The sequence below is a fragment of the Myzus persicae genome, unplaced genomic scaffold (assembly GCF_001856785.1).
Source record: "Myzus persicae strain clone G006 unplaced genomic scaffold, MPER_G0061.0, whole genome shotgun sequence".
Taxonomy (NCBI): domain Eukaryota; kingdom Metazoa; phylum Arthropoda; class Insecta; order Hemiptera; family Aphididae; genus Myzus; species Myzus persicae.
In genome coordinates, this window is record NW_019103086.1 from 258,855 (window position 1) to 281,428 (window position 22,574).

Below are 22,574 nucleotides of genomic sequence, written 5' to 3' on the forward strand. Positions count from 1 at the left end.
CAACAAATTAATTGAACAATTATTATTGTGAATGTAAAAAATGTTAAAGATTTTTTTTAACGATAATGAAAAAAAGGATAGCTAGAATACCGAGATTCTACTACCTGATGATCTATGACAATTAATTAAATATTACCCATGGATCTTATTGCATGTTTTAGTCATCAACATCTTCTTACTGCCAAGTAGCTACTCTCACGATACAATCGGTAACGCCAGTGCACAGTGGAGAGTATAATTTGATCGTCGGTTCCGGTAAAACATTAGTAGAAGCTACAGTCATATTGAGTGTGACCAAGAGTACACGAAACAGAGAGCCCGTCCAAACATCTAGTTCACATTCAGTTTGCTCAAAAATGTTTGATAATTACTTAATTATGTGTTTAGTTACGTCAATTTTTACGCATTTAAAACATTAATAATAAATTATTATTTACTTATATGTTATACATTATATGAAAAAAGAAAAAAGAACAAATTGTATAGAAGTTCTTATTGTTGTATAATTGTTGATTAATAATGCATGTCACACGGATGTGCGATTTAGGAAAAATATTTATTTATAAATATATACTATTTAATAAAAATATTTTGAAAACAAAAAAATGTTTGACACCAAGATAAATAAAGATCCGTCTAATATAGAAAACTGTAGAAACGCAAATTAAATAATAAATTATTTTATATTCCTAAAATAAAAGTGATTAGAAAAATGTTTGAGATCTATATACATTGTCTGCATTTGCCACATACCTTTATATAAACGTGTTTTGTGATAGTATACCTAATATACAATATAATATCATCTTATTTTTACTTCCTTGATGTTATATCGATGTGTGTAGAGTATTTATTTCCTAACCTAACATACCTGCCTAAATATTGGTATCAGAAACTTAAGTTGTATAGTGTGTATTACAGTAAATCGCTATGACGCTATTTAATTGTAAAATATACCCAGGCCCGGATTGGGAGGGCGGGTCCAGTGTTGGATAAGTTAAAAATTAATCAAATTACTTCACTTGTTACTTAAATAAAATTGTAATGAAATTACTATACTTTTCAAATAAAAAAGTATTTATGTTTTTTACTCCTAAAAATGTTTTTTTCTTAGCAAAGGTACTATAGTAAAAAGGTGTAATTTGAAAAAAATACTTACCTATGTACAGTTAATACATAAGCACATAACAATATTAATCTACCGAAAAATGTTGTATTCTAATGTAGGTAAATTGTAAATAGAGCAGTAAATAATTTAAAATTTAACAGCTTTTGTACAGGCGTATAGCTCTAAATTCTTAAGTACAATTAAAAAAAAATGACAATATAAAATAATAAAAAAATCATTATGTATCCTATGACTTATGAGTGGCTAGAGTGCTAGACTATTATCAATAAATTAGGCTGATCAATTAGACTGGGCCGCTGCAGGGGCTATATACAGCGATATTCACTGGGAAATTTGTCGATCAGATTTCGCGGTGATTTTTGTTCTGTCTGGCTACTTACAGCGAATTCGGGTTACAGATTCATTCAATAATTAAGCACGAATTTTCAAAATATTTACCATGTTTTTAACATAATTAGTCTTCAGTGATGGTTCAAAGAGCGTCAGAGCGATGTTTTGATAGCTTTGTATTACATCAATGTTAGGCTTACTTGCACAACCCAACAATTGAATGCCGTATATCTAGATTGGTTTTATAATACATACACACAGTGACGTATGTTTTCTATGGTTAAATCGGAGTGGGATCTGACTAACCAATTAAGTTTTCACATTTTTCTTTAGTCTGATTTTTTTCTGACGAATGTGGCGTTTCTAGTTTAGACGAGAGTCAAGGTGCAATCTAATATATTAAGCTGAAGGCCGTTGTTCACACAGTTTGATGAGGAATCCTTTGTGCCAAACTTTGTGATAAGTCCGTAGGGCTACATCAAGGAATACTCCACAGCAGTACTTTTTTCTTTAAGAGCTTTATTAATCACATTAGTTACTCAATTTACTTGATCGATTGTTAAATTATTGTTGCAAAATCCAAACTACTGTTCTAGTATAAGATTTTTATCTGTATAATCAGTTTTAGGCATTTGAGCAGAAATTTCTCTAAAAGTTTAGACAAACTTGGGAGGAGTGATATCGGTTGGTATGATGTGACATCTTCGGGTAGTTTTCCTGATTTGAGCAACAGGGTCACTTGTTCTGAAACGTACCTACTCCATATATGCAAAATAGCGTTGTTTATGTGTGCACGATGAATGATAGCCTTCTCTGGAAGCTCCTTCAATATTTTTGAACAAATTTCATCATAGCCTGGTGCTATTTTTGGGTTTAAGAACTTGAAGTTGTTATCTATTTCTTAAGCAATTTCTAATGGAGAAAATTGTTGGTTTTTCACTTGTTTTGCAACAACGACCTAACTATCTCTGAGTCATACTATAAACCAAAACACAAAGTACATGACCAAAGTGTATTGAATTTTTCCCGACACTCAGTAGTAGATTCATTGCATTCCAAACATTCCTGTGCTTTTTTCACTGAGCTACAATGTAATAGTAAGATATTAAAAAAATTAACTTTGTTAATGCAACTCTGGTAGCTATCAATGATAATTAACAATTAACCTATCCTCTATAGATATGAGAAAACTAGTCCTAGCAAATACGCTGAGAGACTCAAACACGACGTAGCACACGGCACCCAACGAATAAAACGAAACGGAGCTCTGAAAGCAAAATTCGAATTAAAGAAAAAATATGAAAACTTTATTGGTTAGTCGGACCATGTAAGTCAGTCCGTAAATCAGACTGATTTAACCATCGAAAACAAAAATCTACCGTATGTAGCTATTATACAACGGATCTGGATTTACGACATTCAAGTGTATGGTTGTTCCTGTAAGTCAAACATCGATGTAGTACAATGCTGTTAATACATCAACCTCCGGACAATTACTGCAGTCTACCGATTAGAAAGAAACAACTCAATTCACCGTGATATGAATGATATGATGTTGCCTACATTAGCAGAGAGAATTCAAAAGTTTGCTCGCAAAACACGAGGGCAGGCTATTTACAGTAGTTATTTGAAAATGTCATCAAATGTTGATTTTATAATTTTCTATACGTTATAAAAGTTTTGAGCTATTTTTAGACATTTAAAATTTTTAGCTAATTATGTCAAAAATATGGTAAATATTTGGAGAATCGCGGCGAAAATAATGAATCCGTCACTCGAATTAACTGTGTGATAGGCCCCAGTCAGTGTTCATAGCGTTAGGTACCTATTTAAAGGAATCTAATTGTAACTGTTCTAGTGTCCTGCACTTAATTTATGGCGCAATCATAAGACATGTCAAAAGTTGAATATGAATTGTTAAGTAATAGTTAAAATTAAATATATATTAGATTTTGTATGCCTAAGAACCGCATTATAGATATATTTGTATGGTTTTTTTTTTCAATTCGCAACAGGTACTAAATAAGCAAAACTGTAACGCGTTATACTATAGTAATTACTATTCAAAAGTAATTTCCATTACATTTTCGTTACTTGGAAATAATTCTAAAGAAGTTACTTAATGCGTTACAAACAAAGTAACGCCGTTATAGTAACGCTTAACTTCATTACGTTACTACCCAACACTGTCGTAGGTCCTAATATATTTTTCCACAAAATATTTTTTAAAGGACAAATTCCAATTTTTTTTTAAAAATGTCTATAGGTATCAAGAATGGGAATTGTGAACAATGTAGGTTAGGTTAAGTTAGGTTTAAAACTATTGTCGATAAAAATGTTCTGATTATTCAAAAACTTGAATATTTAATACAATGTTCCTCATAATTTGTTAATGTAAATTTTAAAAAAAGTTGTGAATAAATACACAATATTTTTTTATGAGAGTTCAAAGTTAGAATTGTGACAAAATTTACCTAATCCACAAAAATGTGCAATATTTTGTGGTTAAAAATTTATAAAATGTTCAATGTTTAAAGTTGAGGATTGAGAATTTAAAACAAATTTACTCATAAATAGTTCACTCTGTAACCAAAAGATCTAATAAATATAAAAAATATAATTTTTTTTTATCTTAGGTTAGTTTGAATTTGAATGAAACTAGATATTTAAAGAAAGAAAAACGATTTTTGTTATTATTTGGCAGTTTAAAAATATTATTTGTGAGTACTTAAAACTTTTAAAGTATATCATTAGTTTTTTTACACACCATAAAGTTAATGAATGCAAGTTTTTCGAAAAAATGTATTTAATCTACTGTTACATATTACATAATAATGCTCCAATAGTAAAATTAATTATTTTAATCACAATACCTATCATAAATTATAATCAGTAATAATATAGCCTGACACATAAGTTTTTATTACAACAATTTGAAAATATAAAAGATACAAAATCACAATTTTTTTTATAAGCATATAAAATTCAAGTTGTCACAACATTTGTCAATAATTACTAACATTTGAAAATAATTTTGTGGTTTAGTGATAAAAAATGTATAAAATGTTCAATATGTTTATTATAGCCTGTAGGTGGGTATAATAATTGAAAATTTAAAACATGGTTTTTAAAACGCATTTTTTATACTTATTTTGTTTAATTATCGAGTTGTTGAAGTAGGGCCTCTATCCAGCCTTGTACATTTTATATATGTATTAGTTATTTACCATTGTTTTTTTTACATAAATTGTAAATATTCGATTTTGTTTATAGAAAAAGAAGTTATTTTGTTGTAATTTAAAAATATTATTCTTGGGTACTTGAAATTTTTAAAGAAGGCGCCCACCTATGTGCCTACATTATTATATTTTATTCACACAGTGACATCTTCAAATGCAATATTTTCACTAAACATAATTTCAACCTACTGTATTACTATAATAGTAAAATATTGTAATAAGTGGAATATATTATGTTATATGTTGTATAATGTTGTATTTGATTATATTTTATGAATAATATAAACCAACCGTATACGATATTATAGTGTGTTTTTATAATACGATTAATATTCGTATTAAATGTATTATATTACATTATTATTTTAAATAGTTTTGAACAGTAATTAAAAAATAAACACAATATTCAACCATTAGTTTATTTATTTGTCAGTAAGTTATCTATATACTAATAATTAATATGTAAAATGATAGCGTTTGTTTGTATGTTCAAGGTAAACTCCGAAACTACTATTGGATCGTCTTGCAGTTTTTATAAATTAAAGAGGACATCACAGAGGTTTTAGGCGTTAATTTAGTCCGATAAAGTTAATAAATAATTAGTTATTATTAATTAAAATAAACGTGTAAATTGTATAACTATACCTTTTTTAGTAAGAAATAGTCGCTGGCTGAAAATAAATAACAATCAAACTCGACAACCACAGATGCTTCGACGTTGAGTAATAAACAATTATTATAATTATTTAGTTTAGCAAAAAAAAAAAATTAATTTTATCTGAATATCTATAGTTAGTATTTAATCAATGGTGTTACCTACATTAGTTATTGGTAAAAAATAAGTAATCGAATTTTCACAAATTGCTTGCTAAGATGGTTGAGTTGCACTTATACCCACTCATCGGCGTATCCACGTCAAAATAAAAAATAAAAAATATTATTCATATGGAGTATTTACCTAGCGTGGCCTCAGTGCTTAGTATTTCGTATGTTTTTTGAGGGAGTGTCCAGATAATATAGGTAGGTATATTGTATATACTTATTTGTTAATTGGTTGCAATATTTCTCTGTTTTACATATACTACCACCAAGTTCATAACATACTCTTCAAATATTGTAATAAAACATTTTTTATTTATTTAATTAAAAGTAGTAATTTTTATGTAACTTAAATCATACATGTATAAAATACATACTGTAAACATAATTTTAATTTAAAAATAAAAATAAAAATAAAAGCAAATAATAATTTTTAAAATAGAAAATAGAAAATAATAATAAACACACTTTAAAGTATTATATAAATTAATTTAATTAATAAATTCAAGACTAAGAATATGATAATATTACTATTTCAATGTATATTTTATCTGCCTTGTTTCTTCGACGAGTAAATGAAAAATGATTCAAATTCAATTGCTACAAAATAATATGTTTTAAAATAAATGTACATGGAGATCCAACGTATTAATATATTTAAAAAAAAACATCATTGTAATATATTAATATCTAAATAAACACAACATAAATACCGGCTGGAAAACAAGTAACACAGGTACATGAAGGCACGGAGCCGCAAGATAAAAATATAAATTGCGTGTATACTGTAATAGGATAATAATAACAATATTATTTAAACATATTAATATACATTAGTACCTATATAGTTATCATCATCGGTCACAATAATTTAATAGTTATTACTATACATTTTGTTTGTTACATTCGATATCAGTGGTGCTATAAGAATAACAGTTTTATAAATAATTAAAAATATAATAGGAATATAGGATAATAAGTACATTATTTAAAACTAAATTTATTTTCTTTTGGAATTAGTGTAGGACTTGATATAATATTAAAATTGTTCATAACGAACCATACATTTTTGTTTGTCTAATTCCTTTTAAACTTTATCAAAATTAAAGATTGAATTTTTTTTTTGGCTTGGGGGGTGTCCAGCACCGTGGACATCCCCCCCCCCAAAAAAAAAAAATACGCCACGCTGCGTGGGATACGATGATAATAGTATAATATTATATCCTACCTCATACTATATTGCTCGCATTTTAACAAAAGTCTTATGTATAGATTTGGCATTTTCAACGGGCAACGAAGTGCATGGGATCAGCTAGTATTTTAATAAAATAAGTATAAGATAGAACGGAATATAAATATAGAACGGCCTCCTAAGGATCTAATCATCTAAATATTTTGAAAATGTCATAGGTAGTATATAGACAAGATCAGAGATAGAGATCCTAAACAGGAGAGGGGGCAATAGTAAATAAATAAATAAAATAAATTCATAGGTATAGTCAAATTATTAATCGACATGAAAATTAGTTGTGTGCAGAAATCAGGCATACTGGTGAATGATGATTGATGATGGGTCGTATGTGGGTCATCGTACACGAGAATATCTCGATAACGCTATAGAAAAGAGACAAAGTGTCCATAATATTATAGTATCAACAGTAATAAATATTAATTACATAAAATAAATTATTTTGAATTATCGTTATGACGATACACTAACCTAATCAGCGAAAATCCACTGCAGTACGGTATATTAATTTCAAAATATGACTTGGTGACTGGTGTTATCGTAAAAACTGCAGTATGTACAGAGTAATTAGTTTTTATTTTATAATCTATTGCGCGTTGTATACGTTTCACTTTTACCAGAATGGCCTCTTAAGACAGAAAGTAATGAACTGTTTCTGTTAAGAATCGTTTTAAAAAATTACAGTGGTCAGTGGTCACACTCACATGGCACATAACTACATAAGATTACGTATTTACAATTTACGTCATGAATAATACTGCTATATTTATTATTTTTAACTAAAATATCAGTATCATTGTTCAGCAATCAACCAAACACAATTATTATTATCTACGTTTTACATACTTCGTAGATATCCAAACATTTGTCGTCGACCATTGTTAAAAATAGTTTTATTTTGGTAATTGAATAATTCCCACAATCGACAATCCCATCACACGAATTTGCTATCAAAAGGCTCGGACACATAGAACGCGATCTGTCGCGGCGGGCCGGTTGTAATTAAATACAGAATTTGACCGTCGCGATAATCATACATACATATACGATATCACGGCCCGCCGCGACCGACCGCATTCTGTGTGCTCGGGCTTTAGTTGTACTAGTCGAAATAAGCCAACTAATATTTACTAATTATTAAGTACTTAGTTAATTACATTTATTTTTCTTTATTTAAAATGATAAAATATAGGTAGGTAAAACAAAATGTATGCATATGTGAACTTAAAAAATAAATAATAATAAAATGTATCATTTTTTAGAAATCTTCCTCTTAAAAAAAAAAAATAATTTTTTGTTTATTTTATCTGAGATAATATTGCCACCCCCTATGTAATTGCCCACCGATGCCAATACTGCAATTTTAACACCAATGAAAATAAATATTAAATTTTAAGTACCGACAAATACTGGCCGGGTAAAAAATATAAGCCCATGCAATATTATAAATAATTTTTTTACTTTTATATTTTAGTATATATTTTTTTATTGACTAATGATAGGTATTTCTATCAGTTTTGAATTGACTTATTGATTTATTATTTTTATAGTTGTATGTAATTTGAATATAAATGTCGTATATTATAATTAAAACTGATGTATTTTAACTTTACTATATACCTAACACAATATATGTGATATGCTTACATGTGTGTTATACAATATACATAAGACTAATTTAATTTTCTTAAAATATAAGTGTAAGTTAAAGAATTTATATGGGTAACATTGTAATAATATACTAGTCAATACAGTTTAAGTCTCTGCTCAGTATTATTTAAATCATTTTAAAATATCTTCTTTATTTGAAACATTTAATAAATCTCTTTAAATAGCTATAATAAATTACTTGGGGAATCGATTGGCATTGCTGAAAATGTTCAATCACCAGATGCGGAAATTGTTGGAAAAAAATCCTGAAACATAAGAATTTGGCTTAATTATTAAAATAATAATAACGTCGTTAAACATGATACGAACTATCAGGCATCATCACAGGGCCGGCGGCAATGGGGGTATGGTGGGTCGTCACACCCCCCTGTTAAATTTTTTTGTAATTATCAGTCGACAATTTCAGGGAGCCGTGGTCCGGTGGAAATTATACTTTTTGAAAAAAAAAATACATATTTAATATAGGAACGGGTCCCGGCAGTCGGCAGTTGAGAATTTACCGATTTAGAAATCTAAATACTGCCGACTGATATTGTCGGCTAAGGAGTAAGGACCCGTATTATAATACTATAATATATATTTGTTTTTGTACATTGTACAACGTAAGTCCGTCGACATATCATTGCCATCGCTAATCGGCATTCGGCAATCCCTAATCCCTATCTCAAGTACCCGTATATAATCTATTTTGTTAAATAATATGATGTACTGCCATCTGCCGTCTGCTAAATTAAAAAAAAATTTATTTTTTACTTAATTTTTTGAGTTATTGACAAACACTGGTTGATTTATATTCGTACACGACTTATTTTTTAGATCTTAAAATAGCTCCGACAGCCTATTGTATCTTTACATCTGTATAAAATACAAGTAATAAATATTTTAACTATGCATAAAATGGTTTAAAATGTTTTAGTTCTATATTTTGTTTTTGTTTTAACTATTTTACTTCATCTTAACACAGAAAAACCAGGAATTTTTAAACTTCAAGTATTTTTTTTTAGAAACTTTGAGTCGGCAATACTTGATCTCACAACCCCTCGACAAAATTGTGTAACGCCGGCCCTGCGATCAGCATACAAACGCTGTACTTAGGAAGATCGAAGGACGACGATAATATAATAAATAAAATAGTTTAAAAACCAATTCTATTTTTAGTAGGACTCCGATAAGCGGTCGGCAGGCATAGCGATCGTCATCCGGTTATTATTACTCGTTGTTACAATTCATACATTAATGTTACAAAAATAAAATCATGATTCTTCCAGGTGACAACTAATTTTATGTAATTTACTTTTAAGTATGTAGTAAGAACTACACAACGGCATACGCCATACCCAGGGTCATCACATAAAATGATAATAATAATATGTAGTTTGACAATAACAAAAAAAAAATTTCCCAATGTCAATAAAAAAATAAAACTATTTTTTAAATTAAAATTTATAAATGTTGCTGTATAAACATCGGTGGGAGTAAAATAATTATGACAGGGGGGCTAAGCTCCTTCTAGTTACATACATGCCTATGTACCGTACATATAAAAATAGATACCCAAGAACTCACAGAGTACGCCAGCCACTATGTGTCACATATTTATTATTTACTCAACACACCTAACAAATAACATCAGATATGTTTTCTGAACAGACTGAACATCTGATTTCCCACTGAGTAGTGAGTGTATTCTATAATTCTAATTTATAGATAAAAGCCAAAAGTTTATAATAAACATTTTATTACTTATGAACATTAAGCAATTACTAAAAGGTATACTGAATGGGTAATCAAATTGATGTTATACAATTATAATATTTAGGACGTAAATACGTAGTACGCATAGATGTAGGTATTGCTAAATAGATAGGTAAATAGGTTATGTTTTAAGTATATTCATATTTAACAAAAATGTATCTCAACAATTTTTTTCTCCCGGAGTCAAAAAATACTTATGTGTTTCGTTGATTCCTCATTAGTTTTCTTAGTTCTCAAACAACACTTAATTAGAAAAAAAATACAATTCAAATAATATACAAATTTTCCATTAAATTTTATTTGGATAATAAAAATCTATTATTATCCACTGTAAATATTTTCAACGGGCGATTTATTTACATACGAGCTATTTTTATGATTACATTGTATATTATGGCTCCCGAGCGGTGTGGTAGTGTGTCCAATCAGTAAACACAGGTAACCGCACTGCATTAAAAAAAAAAAAAATACAATTTAAAACAGAATAAAACATATTATAATAAAATAATATTATACTCATTGACCATAGCTCACCAGTAGCCATTCACCGTACACCAACCGTATACCTACTTATAAAATTAATATATTTTTCCTGTACCTACGTAAACGCATATTTTTTTAAATAATGTTGTGAGTATATCTCGCTAAATATGCTGCTTGGTAATGCCTACGTACTTATTTCAATTTATAGTCATAATATTACGTTCTTACGACGAACGATTAGGAATTTAAACCTTTGTCTGGAAACCCGGGACAAAGCGCCGGTTGCCGGCAGCGGTGATGACGTCGCCGGTGGAGGTGGAGGCGCGGTTCCTATCAGACGTGATTTCAAATCCGCCGCCGAAGCCGTCACGACCCTGGCGACGAGAGTATTGAGTATTCGCTTTCATTGAATAAAAATTACTGCGTTGCCGTGTGACTTTTATAGCGCTGCCGTCTCGTTTTGTATTTGTGCATTATACTGTTATTTTTAACTAAAGCGATTGCCGATTCCGTTGTGTTTTTCCCAACGTTCTCATAGTGTCCATTTCGCTGACGGAACATACGTCGTCTGTTGTCTGATACGATAAACGCATTAGGTAAACAATTGGTCGTCATCACAGCCGCCGGTCGGATATCAACCGAAAACTACAACGTGTTTCTGCCAGTCAAGACTGTTAGTTGCCAGTTAGCGGCTGATCAGATTGGTATCCAACTGAGTCGTTAGCACTCATCGCGTCTTGAAAAACTTCATTTCTTTCATCTTGTCCCTAACACCGTTTGCTCTGAAACCGATCTTTCACGCCTTCCGTCAAGATGTCCGAAGAAATCGAGGAGATCGTGTAAGTATATATATTTTAAGTCGAGCGTCGCCAATCGCCAGTTACCGATGACATTATTTTCGTGTCTAGTTAATGCTTTATGTCGAGGCCACTGCCGCTTGCCAAATTAATATTGATCACGAAATGAGTTTATGCATATCTGGAGGCATTAGGTAGGCGTTTTGAATAGGAATAAAAAGATGTGTCGCCAGACACACATAATGCCTATGATTGTTTTGGCCGTCACACAAAATTTGATCAGACGGTACACCGTTAAAAATAAAATTTCATGTAACGAGATTTCAATCACTGTATTAACAATTTCATATTATCACTGGGCTTGACACTGTGTCATACTTTCATACCTACGTGAACAATTATTACATACTTTGCAAATTTAAACTATACTATATCTCCTAATAAGCGGTCTACCAATAAAGCGTGATGTCTACGATACAAATTTGATTAAATTCAGCTATTTTCCATGGAATAAATAAAAATAAAATTATTATTATGAGCTAAATGAGGAAGTTTCATAATATCTTGAATAAAATAAAACATTTATATTTGCATATTTATAAATGCGTATTATGTAAATATTTTCCAACGTAGGTATTAATAATTTGACAAATTGTAGTTGACAAGTTATTATTTGTGGTTAATATGTTCAGTTGTCAAAAATTGTAAAAGAGAACATTGTCTAGAAATTTGCTCTCTCAAACCAAGGTAAAACATAACTCACTAGGATGTTTGTACCGTATCACTGACATAGTGCATTATCCCAGTTAGCATAATATGGGGATAATTTTACACCAGTTCGAAACACAAATTTCTAGATTAATAAAATATAATAATTGATAATTAAGGCATGGATTTTGTAGCAAATACTTCTTTTTGGGGGAGTATGATAGAAAGATAATTCTTATAAATAAAAATAGTTTTGAATGAAGTAATCTTTGGTTTGCTTTTTCTTGCTTTTTCTCCACAAAACTTGCTTTTTATTGCTTTTTTTCCCTTTTTTGATTCTTTTTTTCTATATTTTTATACGTTTTTCTTGAAAATTTAACTTATTTCTATGTACCTATATTATACTTGGACTAAATTAATATTACCAGCAATTATAAAACCAGTGAAAAAACAAGTAATTAATGTATGACTGATAAAATAACGATTTTTATTGTGCCAAAATAGTTGTATCTACAATTATCTATACTTGTATTTACGACTCAAGGAAAGTGAAAATTATCTGAATTATTCCTGCGTATTTTTATAGCACATTCCAATACTTTAGTTGACTGGTAAATATCAATTGACAATCAGTGAGGTAGAGCTCTCTATAATCATCAAAATGCCAAAAGTTAAAAATTAAAATTATATTAGCACCTATTAGTATGAGTTTTAATGAAAGTAACGTGATAAATATATGGTCGTAAATTCCTTTTTTAATATTTAATTGTATGTGTAGTTGAAATTTGATTTTTAGAATTGAATTTGATAAATGCTTTTTTTGCTTTTTTGGCAACTTAAAATGCTTTTTTAAGGATTTATTCTGCTACAAAATCCAAGCCCTAGTAATAATATTTTAAATCTCTATATGGTTATATAATCTAGTTCTTTAGTGACTAGTTGTTCTCGTCCATTAAGGTTAATTTTTTTATTCAGTACCTACTTTTTTATTTTTATTTACAACTTTTACAATTTATGTTGAATAAAAATTTTTTGTTATTTATTTAATTTTTTTTCCTATATATTTTGGCAAATAACTTCACCAACAACTATAAATTCTATTTTTTATCGTGTTTATTTTCTATTGAAACCATTGCAGCAAACCACTAAGCTGTATTTGAACATGGCACTTTTTGATTAATTTTTAATTAATTTAAGTTTTGACACTTTGAGAATGTCATTTTGGCAAATTAATTTTAGTAACTTAATTTTAAACATAATAAATTAAGGTAATGAAATAATAACGAGTTATTTTTCATAAAATCCAAATTACGTTAAATGATTGAATAATATTTGTAATACAATTATTGTTGATGATACATATTGCATAAACTAGGTGTCTTACTATTATTTTTTTGCGTTTGTCATCACCTTTTGGTTCAGTACTGATGCTCCGATTTTCTTCAATAGCATCTTCTCTGGTAGGTACGTTAATCTATTTGGTACTTGGGGAAAGGGGAGGGGCTAAAGCAAACATTTCTCAGAAGTTTTCAAAAGCTCCAGGAAATCAATGAAAACTTTTAATTTTTATGTAAAATCTGTTTTTGACAAAATCAATTTTGATTTTTTGCATAACTCTTAAATAAATGACAATAGATATATGAAATTTTCACTGAATGTATGTATTAGCATTTTCTATTCACCATACAATTTTCACACATATTGAGCTATTTATATGCATATGAAATTTTCGATTATTATTAGTTTTTTTAAATTTGTATTGATAAAAAAAATTTTACCCAGTCAAAATGTTTGAAAATGTAATACAAGGTACCTTTTAAGTTGTTGTTAGTATAAATTAATAAAAAGGTTGAGGGTGAATCAAAAATAAGTTTTTATGAGCGTTTGAATTTCAATTTTTGCCAATATACGTAAAAAATCTTTTTTTATTAGCATTTTAAGTTTAAATTTTGACAAATTGTATTGAATTCAAAATGTACAAATTATTTTATAGTTAATTTTTTTATAAAATGTTCAACTTTTTGCTAGGGATCGAAAATTCAAAATAAGTACCTACCTAAATAATTTATTCACTGACCAAAAATTTAAAAAATATGTAAACAGTTTATTTTTATAGTTATTTTATGTTTAAATTTGTACGAAATTCCATAGTAATGATTTTAGTTATTTTGCTGTAATTTAAAAATATTATTCGTGGGTTCTTGAAACTTTGAGTGTAGGTATATTATTATATTTTGTACACATAATAACATTTTCAAATTTAACTTACTATATTAGTGCTAATGACTGTTATACATATAGTATACTAAAATGAATTACTTAAATCACAATATCTTAAAATATACCTACCTAGTAATATTATAGGCAGATCGTCTTCGCTCAGAATTGTTTTTCATGTACAATGGTTTTATATCATTGAATTCAAGTTTAAAACATCCATTACAGTGACTTTCTGGATACCTAACTTACAGCAGAGCAACATGCCAACATCTACTTACCTGCTTTTTTTTATTACTATTCAAAACCATACTACTGGCTCTTTGTGTATGAAAAAAAAACAACCTTAACTTAAGTTAATAATTATAAGTTTCCATATAACTTTAAAATGGTTTATATCAACTTAACCATCTCAGTTAAACATTTTTTTATACACTATTATAAGATTCTGACTGACTCATCCTTACCGCCCTATGTTTTTACTTATAATAATTCATAGAATGATAAAATTATCTTTGTTTATCATTTTTTTTTTTGTACTAATATTACTTTTGTCATTGTTAATATATTTTTTGTAATTTACAAAAGATTCAATGGAGACGAAGAATGTACTCACACAATTCATAGCAATTCTACTAAAGTTTTTTCAAGTCAAGGATCTCATAACAAAGGAAGTTCAAAATTAACACTTAAAAATTTTGTTAATTTCAATTGGGATCAATGTTATTACCGTGGGCAATTGATTGCCTTGCATATAAGTGAGAAGTACATAGCTTATGGCTTCTCTAATAGTAAGTTATTAACAACTACAAATTATTTCATATTTTCAAAAATGTATTTTCTTAGGTATATGTTTTATTATTTTTTTTTATTGTAGCCGATGCTTATGAGGGTTTGGTTCGCATTGTAAAAACAGAGAGTAATGAAAGAGCATTAATTAAAGGGTTTTCCAATTTAATTGAAGATATAAGTTTTGCTCATCTTTATGAAATTATAATGTTGGGTTGTATTGACCAATCTGGAACTACATATGTGTATGTCATTAAAGAAGAGAGCTGTTCATCTCCAAAACTAAGAGTTTTTCCAGTTTTTCAAATCAATGGGGTTTGTACATTTTTTATACGTCTCAATTATTGCAATGCTTAAATATATTTAGTTAGGTTCATTGAATAATTTATTATGTATTATGAAATTAATTTAAGGTTGTTCAATGACATCCCTTTAATACATAAAGTAATAATAAAATATTATGTCCCGAGTTTTTAAAAAGAATACATTTTAAGGTACCAGCCTTTAATTCAAGAAATCATAGTATCTTTTTGGTTCCAAATTGCTATACCAATATTGTCAAATTTAGTCCGGAATACTACTGCCTTTAAGATGAATGTAACGCTGTAACAAATTTGGATTTTTTCTTTGATTCATTTATTAAATTAAAAAGAATTGTGTTGAATGACCAAACTTAAACTATTAAATTTTGTATTTGTTATGTATAATGAACAATTGTATTTAAGTTTGTTGAGGAAAGCCTCCAACTATTTCTTTCTGTATTAATTTCTTTTTGTCTTTGTACTGTACTATTTACCCCTTTATGGTGTTAAAGCAACTATAAATATATTATATCAGAACCAACCACCAGCTTAATTAATAATCGTTTTTCATAAATTGTATAGGTATACAACAAATATTTAATTAATTAAATATCTGATTTTATTTTTTTAGGATCCATCATATTGTTTTAAAAATAAATATCTGTTATCATGGTGTCAATATATTCCGGAACAGGTTAATTATTTAAAAGAACTTGAATTTGAACCAACTTATAAAGGAAAAATGTTGGCAGTGGTCCGTGCTTCAGAAGTAAGAATAATTTAATTTCAATCTTGAATTAAGAAATTATAATATGTTACTAATATATTTTTATAAGGTTGAAATATGGCATGTTGGCATTGCCAGCAATTTTACAACTGGTCCAGTTTTTTCCAATATGAGCTTGAATAAATCAATGGATAAAAATGTTTTAAATAATATTACAAATGCAGTAATAAAAATCAATTTAAAAGAGGCTGATATTATTAGTTTATCATTTTCTCCCGATGGTTCAAATATATCATTAGCATTAAGTAATGGCTCAATTTATTTCTATCAAGTATGCATCATAAAACTATTATTGTTCAAGTAAAAGATGTTTATTTTATTTTATTATTTTATAATGTTTGAGGTATCTTTTGATCAAATTTCTGATACACCAAAACGTGTGTTTACTTGGCATCCTGAAGAAATATTTTTGTCTTTAAAATCTTTGGCATTTTTAGACAACCGTAAAATTATTGATGGAGAGTAAGTAATTCTCCAGTCTTATAAAAACTCCTAATGTTTAAAACAAATTATTTATTATATTCATTATTTATTCATAGTGTAGAGCTTTGGAAGTATGTAGTGACTTTATCAAAGCATGATGAAATTATTTTATGGTCTTGTGAAACATGGAAGTCTATTCAAATAATAACATTTGTTCGACCTTTTACAAAACTAAATCCCATGAAGCTCACAGTTGATGGAACTGGAAGATATATATTTTTGAGTGACATCGACAATAATGTATGTTAACATTTATTAATTAAATTGTTTTTTTAAAATTGTTTGTTACTTTATTTTCAGTTGTTATATGTCATGGAGGTAGCTGATGACATCCAGTCTGCTAAAAAAAACATAAAAATAGTCGGCATCACTGAAGTTTTGCTACAAAGTCCCATGTTAAACATGATAATTGTTGATGCTAAAATTGACCATAATGATTTAGATATTACAGAAAATCACAATTCAAGTAAGTCTGTTATATTTTTATTGTTTGTTACATATATTATCAATAATAATATAAATACAATTTTTTTAAATTTTTAGATATTTCAACTTCTAATAACTATACAACAATTATTAATTTATTTGCAATACAACCAAAGTCACTACAAGAAGGTCAATTAATTATTGCATCTCCAAAATTATCTATTACGGGACAAAATAATGACCAGAACAAAACTGAACCTACAAATATATTCCCAAAACCACCAATATTAGATCTTCTCATAGAATCAGTTAATCCAACTACAAATAATACTGAGGGTAATTATGTGAAAATAACAAATGGTAGTATTTATAACTAACTTTTGCAAGCTGTAATGTACTGACTTAAGTATCCCTTTAACAAAAATGGTACAATTGGTAACAAACAATTTTTTAATTCAGATAGTTTGTATGCTTTGATTAATAATAAATTTAATATAAACTGACCATGAAAAAAAACTTCAATAGATGTATTTCATATTTTGTTTTTATTAAAGATGATTAATTTTTATTTGAATTATAAATTATAGATTATTATTTTTGACTAGAATTTATTAATTCAAATTTTATGAGTTTCTGAGATAAAATTATATTTAATTGGAGCTTATTTTACTTTAAAATAAAATAAGTTAATTCTATATTAAATTATACTTTTGAACTCGCGGTTTAAATTGTTTGGGCAGGACCAAATTGACCAAGTTGTGTATAATGTTTCTCGTACTCCACATTGCCCTTAATTTATATTTATTTTTATAAGAATTAGGTACTTGTAATTTATATGTAGTGTATATTTTTTGGCTCTATTGTTTTGTATTTTATGTCTAGTTCCTTATAAACTACTTTTAAATTATATTTTAACTAAAATTTTGTCCATGGTGTTTTCCAGCCAAAGAATTTCAAATACATGAAGAAAAAAATAACATTTTGCATGAACTAACACCATTGGAAGTTCACACTTTAGTAAAAGAAAAATTAAGATTAAAAGGAATAAGTCTTAACCAAAAAAGTGCCCCTATCTCGTCTAATTCAATGCAGGTATGAAGTCATTAGTTGTTTTTTTAATTTGATTTGTATCTGAATATTTTGAATATTGTAGGTTCAGAATAGGCAAAAGAATAGTTACAATAATATACAACCAATTATTGTTCAATCATCAAATGATTATACTTACCCACAAGTAATTATATAACAATCTAATTTTTATAACATCTAAGCTTAAATTTGAATTTAATTAATTAATTTATTTGTGTGGATAAAATGTTCAAACTAAACTAATGTTTAATTTTAAATTTATGCAGTAAGAAAAAGTTACGTAAATGTAAGTACATACAATTTTTATCTGTACTATTTTAGGATCCTTTTGATTTGAACGAAGTTAGAGAATGTAGTCCAAGTAATAATGAAGTTCAGACTATTTTACAACATACTGATCCAGAATTACAGTAAATACAAACATTTTATCTATAATAATAATAATTGTTATAATATTGCATTGTATGGCATAGGTATTTGAACATTTTTTGATCACAATTTTTTTTTTTTGAAATTTTGTTTTTTTAGATACAATTATATGGAAACACACAATGATAATTTTGAAACTGTGAGTAATTATTCCGATGGAATTAATGAAAAAGAAGAAAATAATTGTTATTCAAGCAATTCTGTGTTTAACGGTTCTGATATCTCAACAATAAGGCGACCTTTGGATAAGTCTGATATAATAGATAATGGAATTAGTGGCCAAATAGATGATATTTTAACAAGCATACAAGAGATGAACATTCAGTTAAAATGTATATCAAAAAAACAAAAAAAAATTGATAATCAAATTAATGCTGCTATGTCAATAAATTCATCTAGTTTATGTGCAAATCTAGAACCAGCTTTGATGAGTAAATCTAAATTTAAGTTAATATCTTGATATTAATTAAGTATTTGATTGTTTAATTTTTGTTTAATAAAGCTATGGTTAAGAATGCAAGTGATCAATCACATCGGAAACTTCAAATCATGATAGATCATCAGCTAAATACCTCACATAAGAAAATAACAGAGATAGTTAAAGCCACAAACTCTAATAAAGTATAAAAAAAATTATAATCAAACATAACACCAACATGTTTTTTTAAAATATAACCATGTAAAATTAATTGTTAATTAGTCAAATAGCTATTATTTATTAATTTAGCTATTTGTTATTACATAATTGTAATTTTAACACTCATTATAGATATTATTATGTAACTGTTATATTAATAATACTTCAAAAAATTGTGTTTCATTACTTATGTATTTTATTTTAATCTATGTTACATTAGTATTCAACTTGATTAAAAAATTGTTTTCCTTTTTAGGGATACTATATAATTATAAATTACATTTATACTTTCAGGTGGACACAGAATTATTTACTAAGTCTTTGGTTGCTTCATTGAATCCAACTCTTGATGCGATTCTAAAAGATCTTTTTATGAGTACAGTTATACCTAAGTTTGAACATGCTTGTTGTTCTATGTTCAAACAAATTGATGCATCGTTTACTGAAAGATCATTAGAATGTAAGTGTAAAAGTAAAACTAAGTAATAAACATTTTTAAAATTTGTTTTTTTGTAGATCAAAACGAATTAAAGTCTTTACTTAATGAAGAGGGTAATATCAATAACAAATTAGAATATGCATTTGATAAATTCAGGGGTGACATGAATAACATTATCAAAAGTACAGAGAAAAAAATATTAAGGTACCATTTTTGTATTTTTGTAACTAATTGAATGTAATATAATGATAATTTATTAATTTTTAATGATATAATATTATTTATTGATTAGTACTCAAAATGATTTGCAAAAACAATTTTCAATTCTACTTAAAGAGAAGTTACACGAAGAACCATGTATGAAAGACACTGATAATACTGCTACCCAATTTATGATTTTAAGTGATATTATAAAACAGGGAGATTATGCATTGGCTTTTGAAAAAGTAACATATTTTATATTTTTAATTTATTATAGTATAAAGTGCCTAATCTAAGAGAGGTAGGGAATTATAACCCCCCCCCTCCCTAAAAAAAATTCTGGATACGCCAATGATAGAATATATAAATAATATTCTTATGTTGGGTCGCTTGTAAAATATTTAATGGTTCAATAAAATTTAATTTGCCATTCATGGACCATTAGTTAACTATTGATTCATATTTGTTAAATGTGAAGTGATTGTTCATGCACCTGGGCATTCTGCCGTACAATGTAAAAAAGGATAATTCCAGTCAATATGATAAATAAGAAAAACCTCGTGTCAGTACTCACGCCAGAAGTGAATACTTGTTTTTAGTTGAGAATGATGAAGGCGAAATCAATTGATAAAATACTAAATTAAATTGACTTTTTTTTAAATTTTTTGTTTTAACAACAATAAAATCTGTTTTAATTTAATTACTAATGTTTTTCCTGTTTGGAATTTTCACCAGTTTGTTTATCTGGTTATGCTGATAATGATGTTATGATACGAGAGCATGTGACTGTTAATGGTTACTTTACCTATATAAAGCTTTATATCTCTCATCAATATATTACTATCAGTTTGATATGAAGTTTTGATGTCTAAATGTGGTGTGACTATGTGATTTCTGCCGTGTTTTGATAAATGATGACTGCAGAATTTCTTTCATTAATAATTCACTGAATAAACATTAAGCCATAAACCAATTGACATTAAAGTATTTAACAAACAAAAGTTGAAAAATACATTTAGAACCCAGTATCATATACACTGCAATAATAATTTAGAAAAATAATACCTAGGTAACCAAGAAAAATATAACAAAATATAAATAATGTAACATATTATTAGCTAAATATCTAAGTCACAGTTTTTTCGTTACATAGTTTTTTTTTGTGATAAATCCTATATAGTGGGTATATAAGACTTGACCTGCCTGTTTGCAACCATTTATTCAGAAGAAAAAAATAATTAAAATTTCTACTATTACTACTACGACCACCTCTTTAAAATGTGAAAATTGGAAAATCCTTTCTTATTAAAAATCTTTTATCATCAGAGGAACCACTCTTCCAAACTTCAAGTTCATATGTTTTGTAGTTTTTTTGAGATATAGCAATGAATGACTGAGTTAGTGGTATTTAGATTATATATATAGATTTTAGAGGAAAGTGGATGTTTAACCATCCGCATTAAAACAGTTGCCTATAAAGTGTTCATTTTAAAAAATCCAATTTCTATATCACAGAAATAAATAAAAATAAAAAATTTTATATTATATTATACTTTCAAAAAAAAAAAATTGTAGATTTCATATGGTTTTTACTTTGTTTAGGCATTGTCCGCATCAAAATTAGAACTGGTACTTTTTGTTTGTGAAAAAGTAGAACCTGAACTACTATTCATTCCACCAAACACTTTAAAAACTCCTATTGTATTATCGCTGATTCAACAGTTATCTCATGATCTATCAAATAATACTGAAATAAAGCACAAGTAATTGTTTTATTTTGTAATTAATAATTAATAATTTATATAATTAAAATTGTTCATCCTATTATTAAATATATCATGTTTTAAAGGTATTTGGAAGCTGCTATTGGAAGTTTAGACTATACCAATGACCACCACAGAGAAAATACAAACTTAGTTTTAATTAAGATGGACTCTAGTGTTGAGAAATTTGTTCAACAGTATCCATTAAATCCTTATAGTCGCAGATTAAAAATGTTGCAGTTAGCTATAAAGACAATTATAAACTATCATGTAGTAGAGTACATCTGAGTAAACACCATAATTTTTAATACTTTTATAAAGAGACTTAAGAAATATAATGGATTGACCCATAATCAACCATAATATTTATTTAAATTTAATCATTTTTCTATCTTTTGTTTATATTGCTGCTTTGGTACAAATAACAAACATGTTTAAAATTTTACTAAAAAGAACTGTTCATATTTTTTTTATATGTGTTCGTATAATTCTAAGATTTGAATTTATGCGAAAATCATATTATATTTTGTTTATTTCATCATTGTTGTGTATTTTTTTTACAAACATATTCATACATGTGAGAGTAATGATATTTTAGCAGTTTGGCAAAATTATCAGAATTATTACTCAAGTCTTCAATTATTTGTTACCTGCATCCAGATTTAATACAATGAAAAATCCTATTAAAATGAACCAATTAATTGGGTATTTGTAACTTTTTGCTTACAATTCAGAATCATTCAATTACATACATAGCATGCATGTGTTGAATAGATAGTGGTGGGTGAAGTGAAACTTCTTTCTGTATGGTTGAGTTAGTGGAATTTTATTT

General features: G+C 27.5%; 2 protein-coding genes across 2 annotated transcripts in view; both read left to right on the forward strand.

Annotated features, from left to right (window-relative positions):
- The window catches only part of LOC111033750 (CD166 antigen), a 28,302-nt gene extending 27,492 nt beyond the window's left edge, over positions 1-810 (forward strand). Inside the window, exon 10 of the mRNA XM_022314654.1 lies at positions 162-810. Within this exon, the coding sequence (XP_022170346.1) occupies positions 162-419 (258 nt within the window). The 3' untranslated portion in view covers positions 420-810. The remainder of the gene's footprint in view (positions 1-161) is intronic.
- A 10,221-nt stretch (positions 811-11,031) lies between these two features.
- On the forward strand, positions 11,032-22,095 carry LOC111033752 (enhancer of mRNA-decapping protein 4). Its single transcript, XM_022314657.1, has 19 exons — positions 11,032-11,514; positions 14,986-15,188; positions 15,275-15,501; positions 16,120-16,257; positions 16,325-16,546; positions 16,619-16,737; positions 16,815-16,998; positions 17,059-17,224; positions 17,302-17,520; positions 18,128-18,276; positions 18,338-18,418; positions 18,595-18,683; positions 18,802-19,133; positions 19,205-19,323; positions 19,634-19,799; positions 19,856-19,982; positions 20,071-20,224; positions 21,582-21,742; positions 21,829-22,095. The coding sequence occupies exons 1-19, from the start codon at positions 11,489-11,491 to the stop codon at positions 22,028-22,030; spliced, it is 3,084 nt and encodes a 1,027-aa protein (XP_022170349.1). The 5' UTR covers positions 11,032-11,488; the 3' UTR covers positions 22,031-22,095.
- The last annotated feature ends 479 nt before the right edge of the window (positions 22,096-22,574 follow it).

Excerpts from the sequence above, each read along its gene's own strand:
- LOC111033752 (XM_022314657.1), top strand. The coding sequence starts at position 11,489 with ATGTCCGAAGAAATCGAGGAGATCGT. Across the intron at positions 17,225-17,301 it reads TACAGAAAATCACAATTCAA|ATATTTCAACTTCTAATAAC; the intron begins GTAAGTCTGTTA and ends TTAAATTTTTAG. Across the intron at positions 19,134-19,204 it reads TCTAGAACCAGCTTTGATGA|CTATGGTTAAGAATGCAAGT; the intron begins GTAAATCTAAAT and ends TGTTTAATAAAG.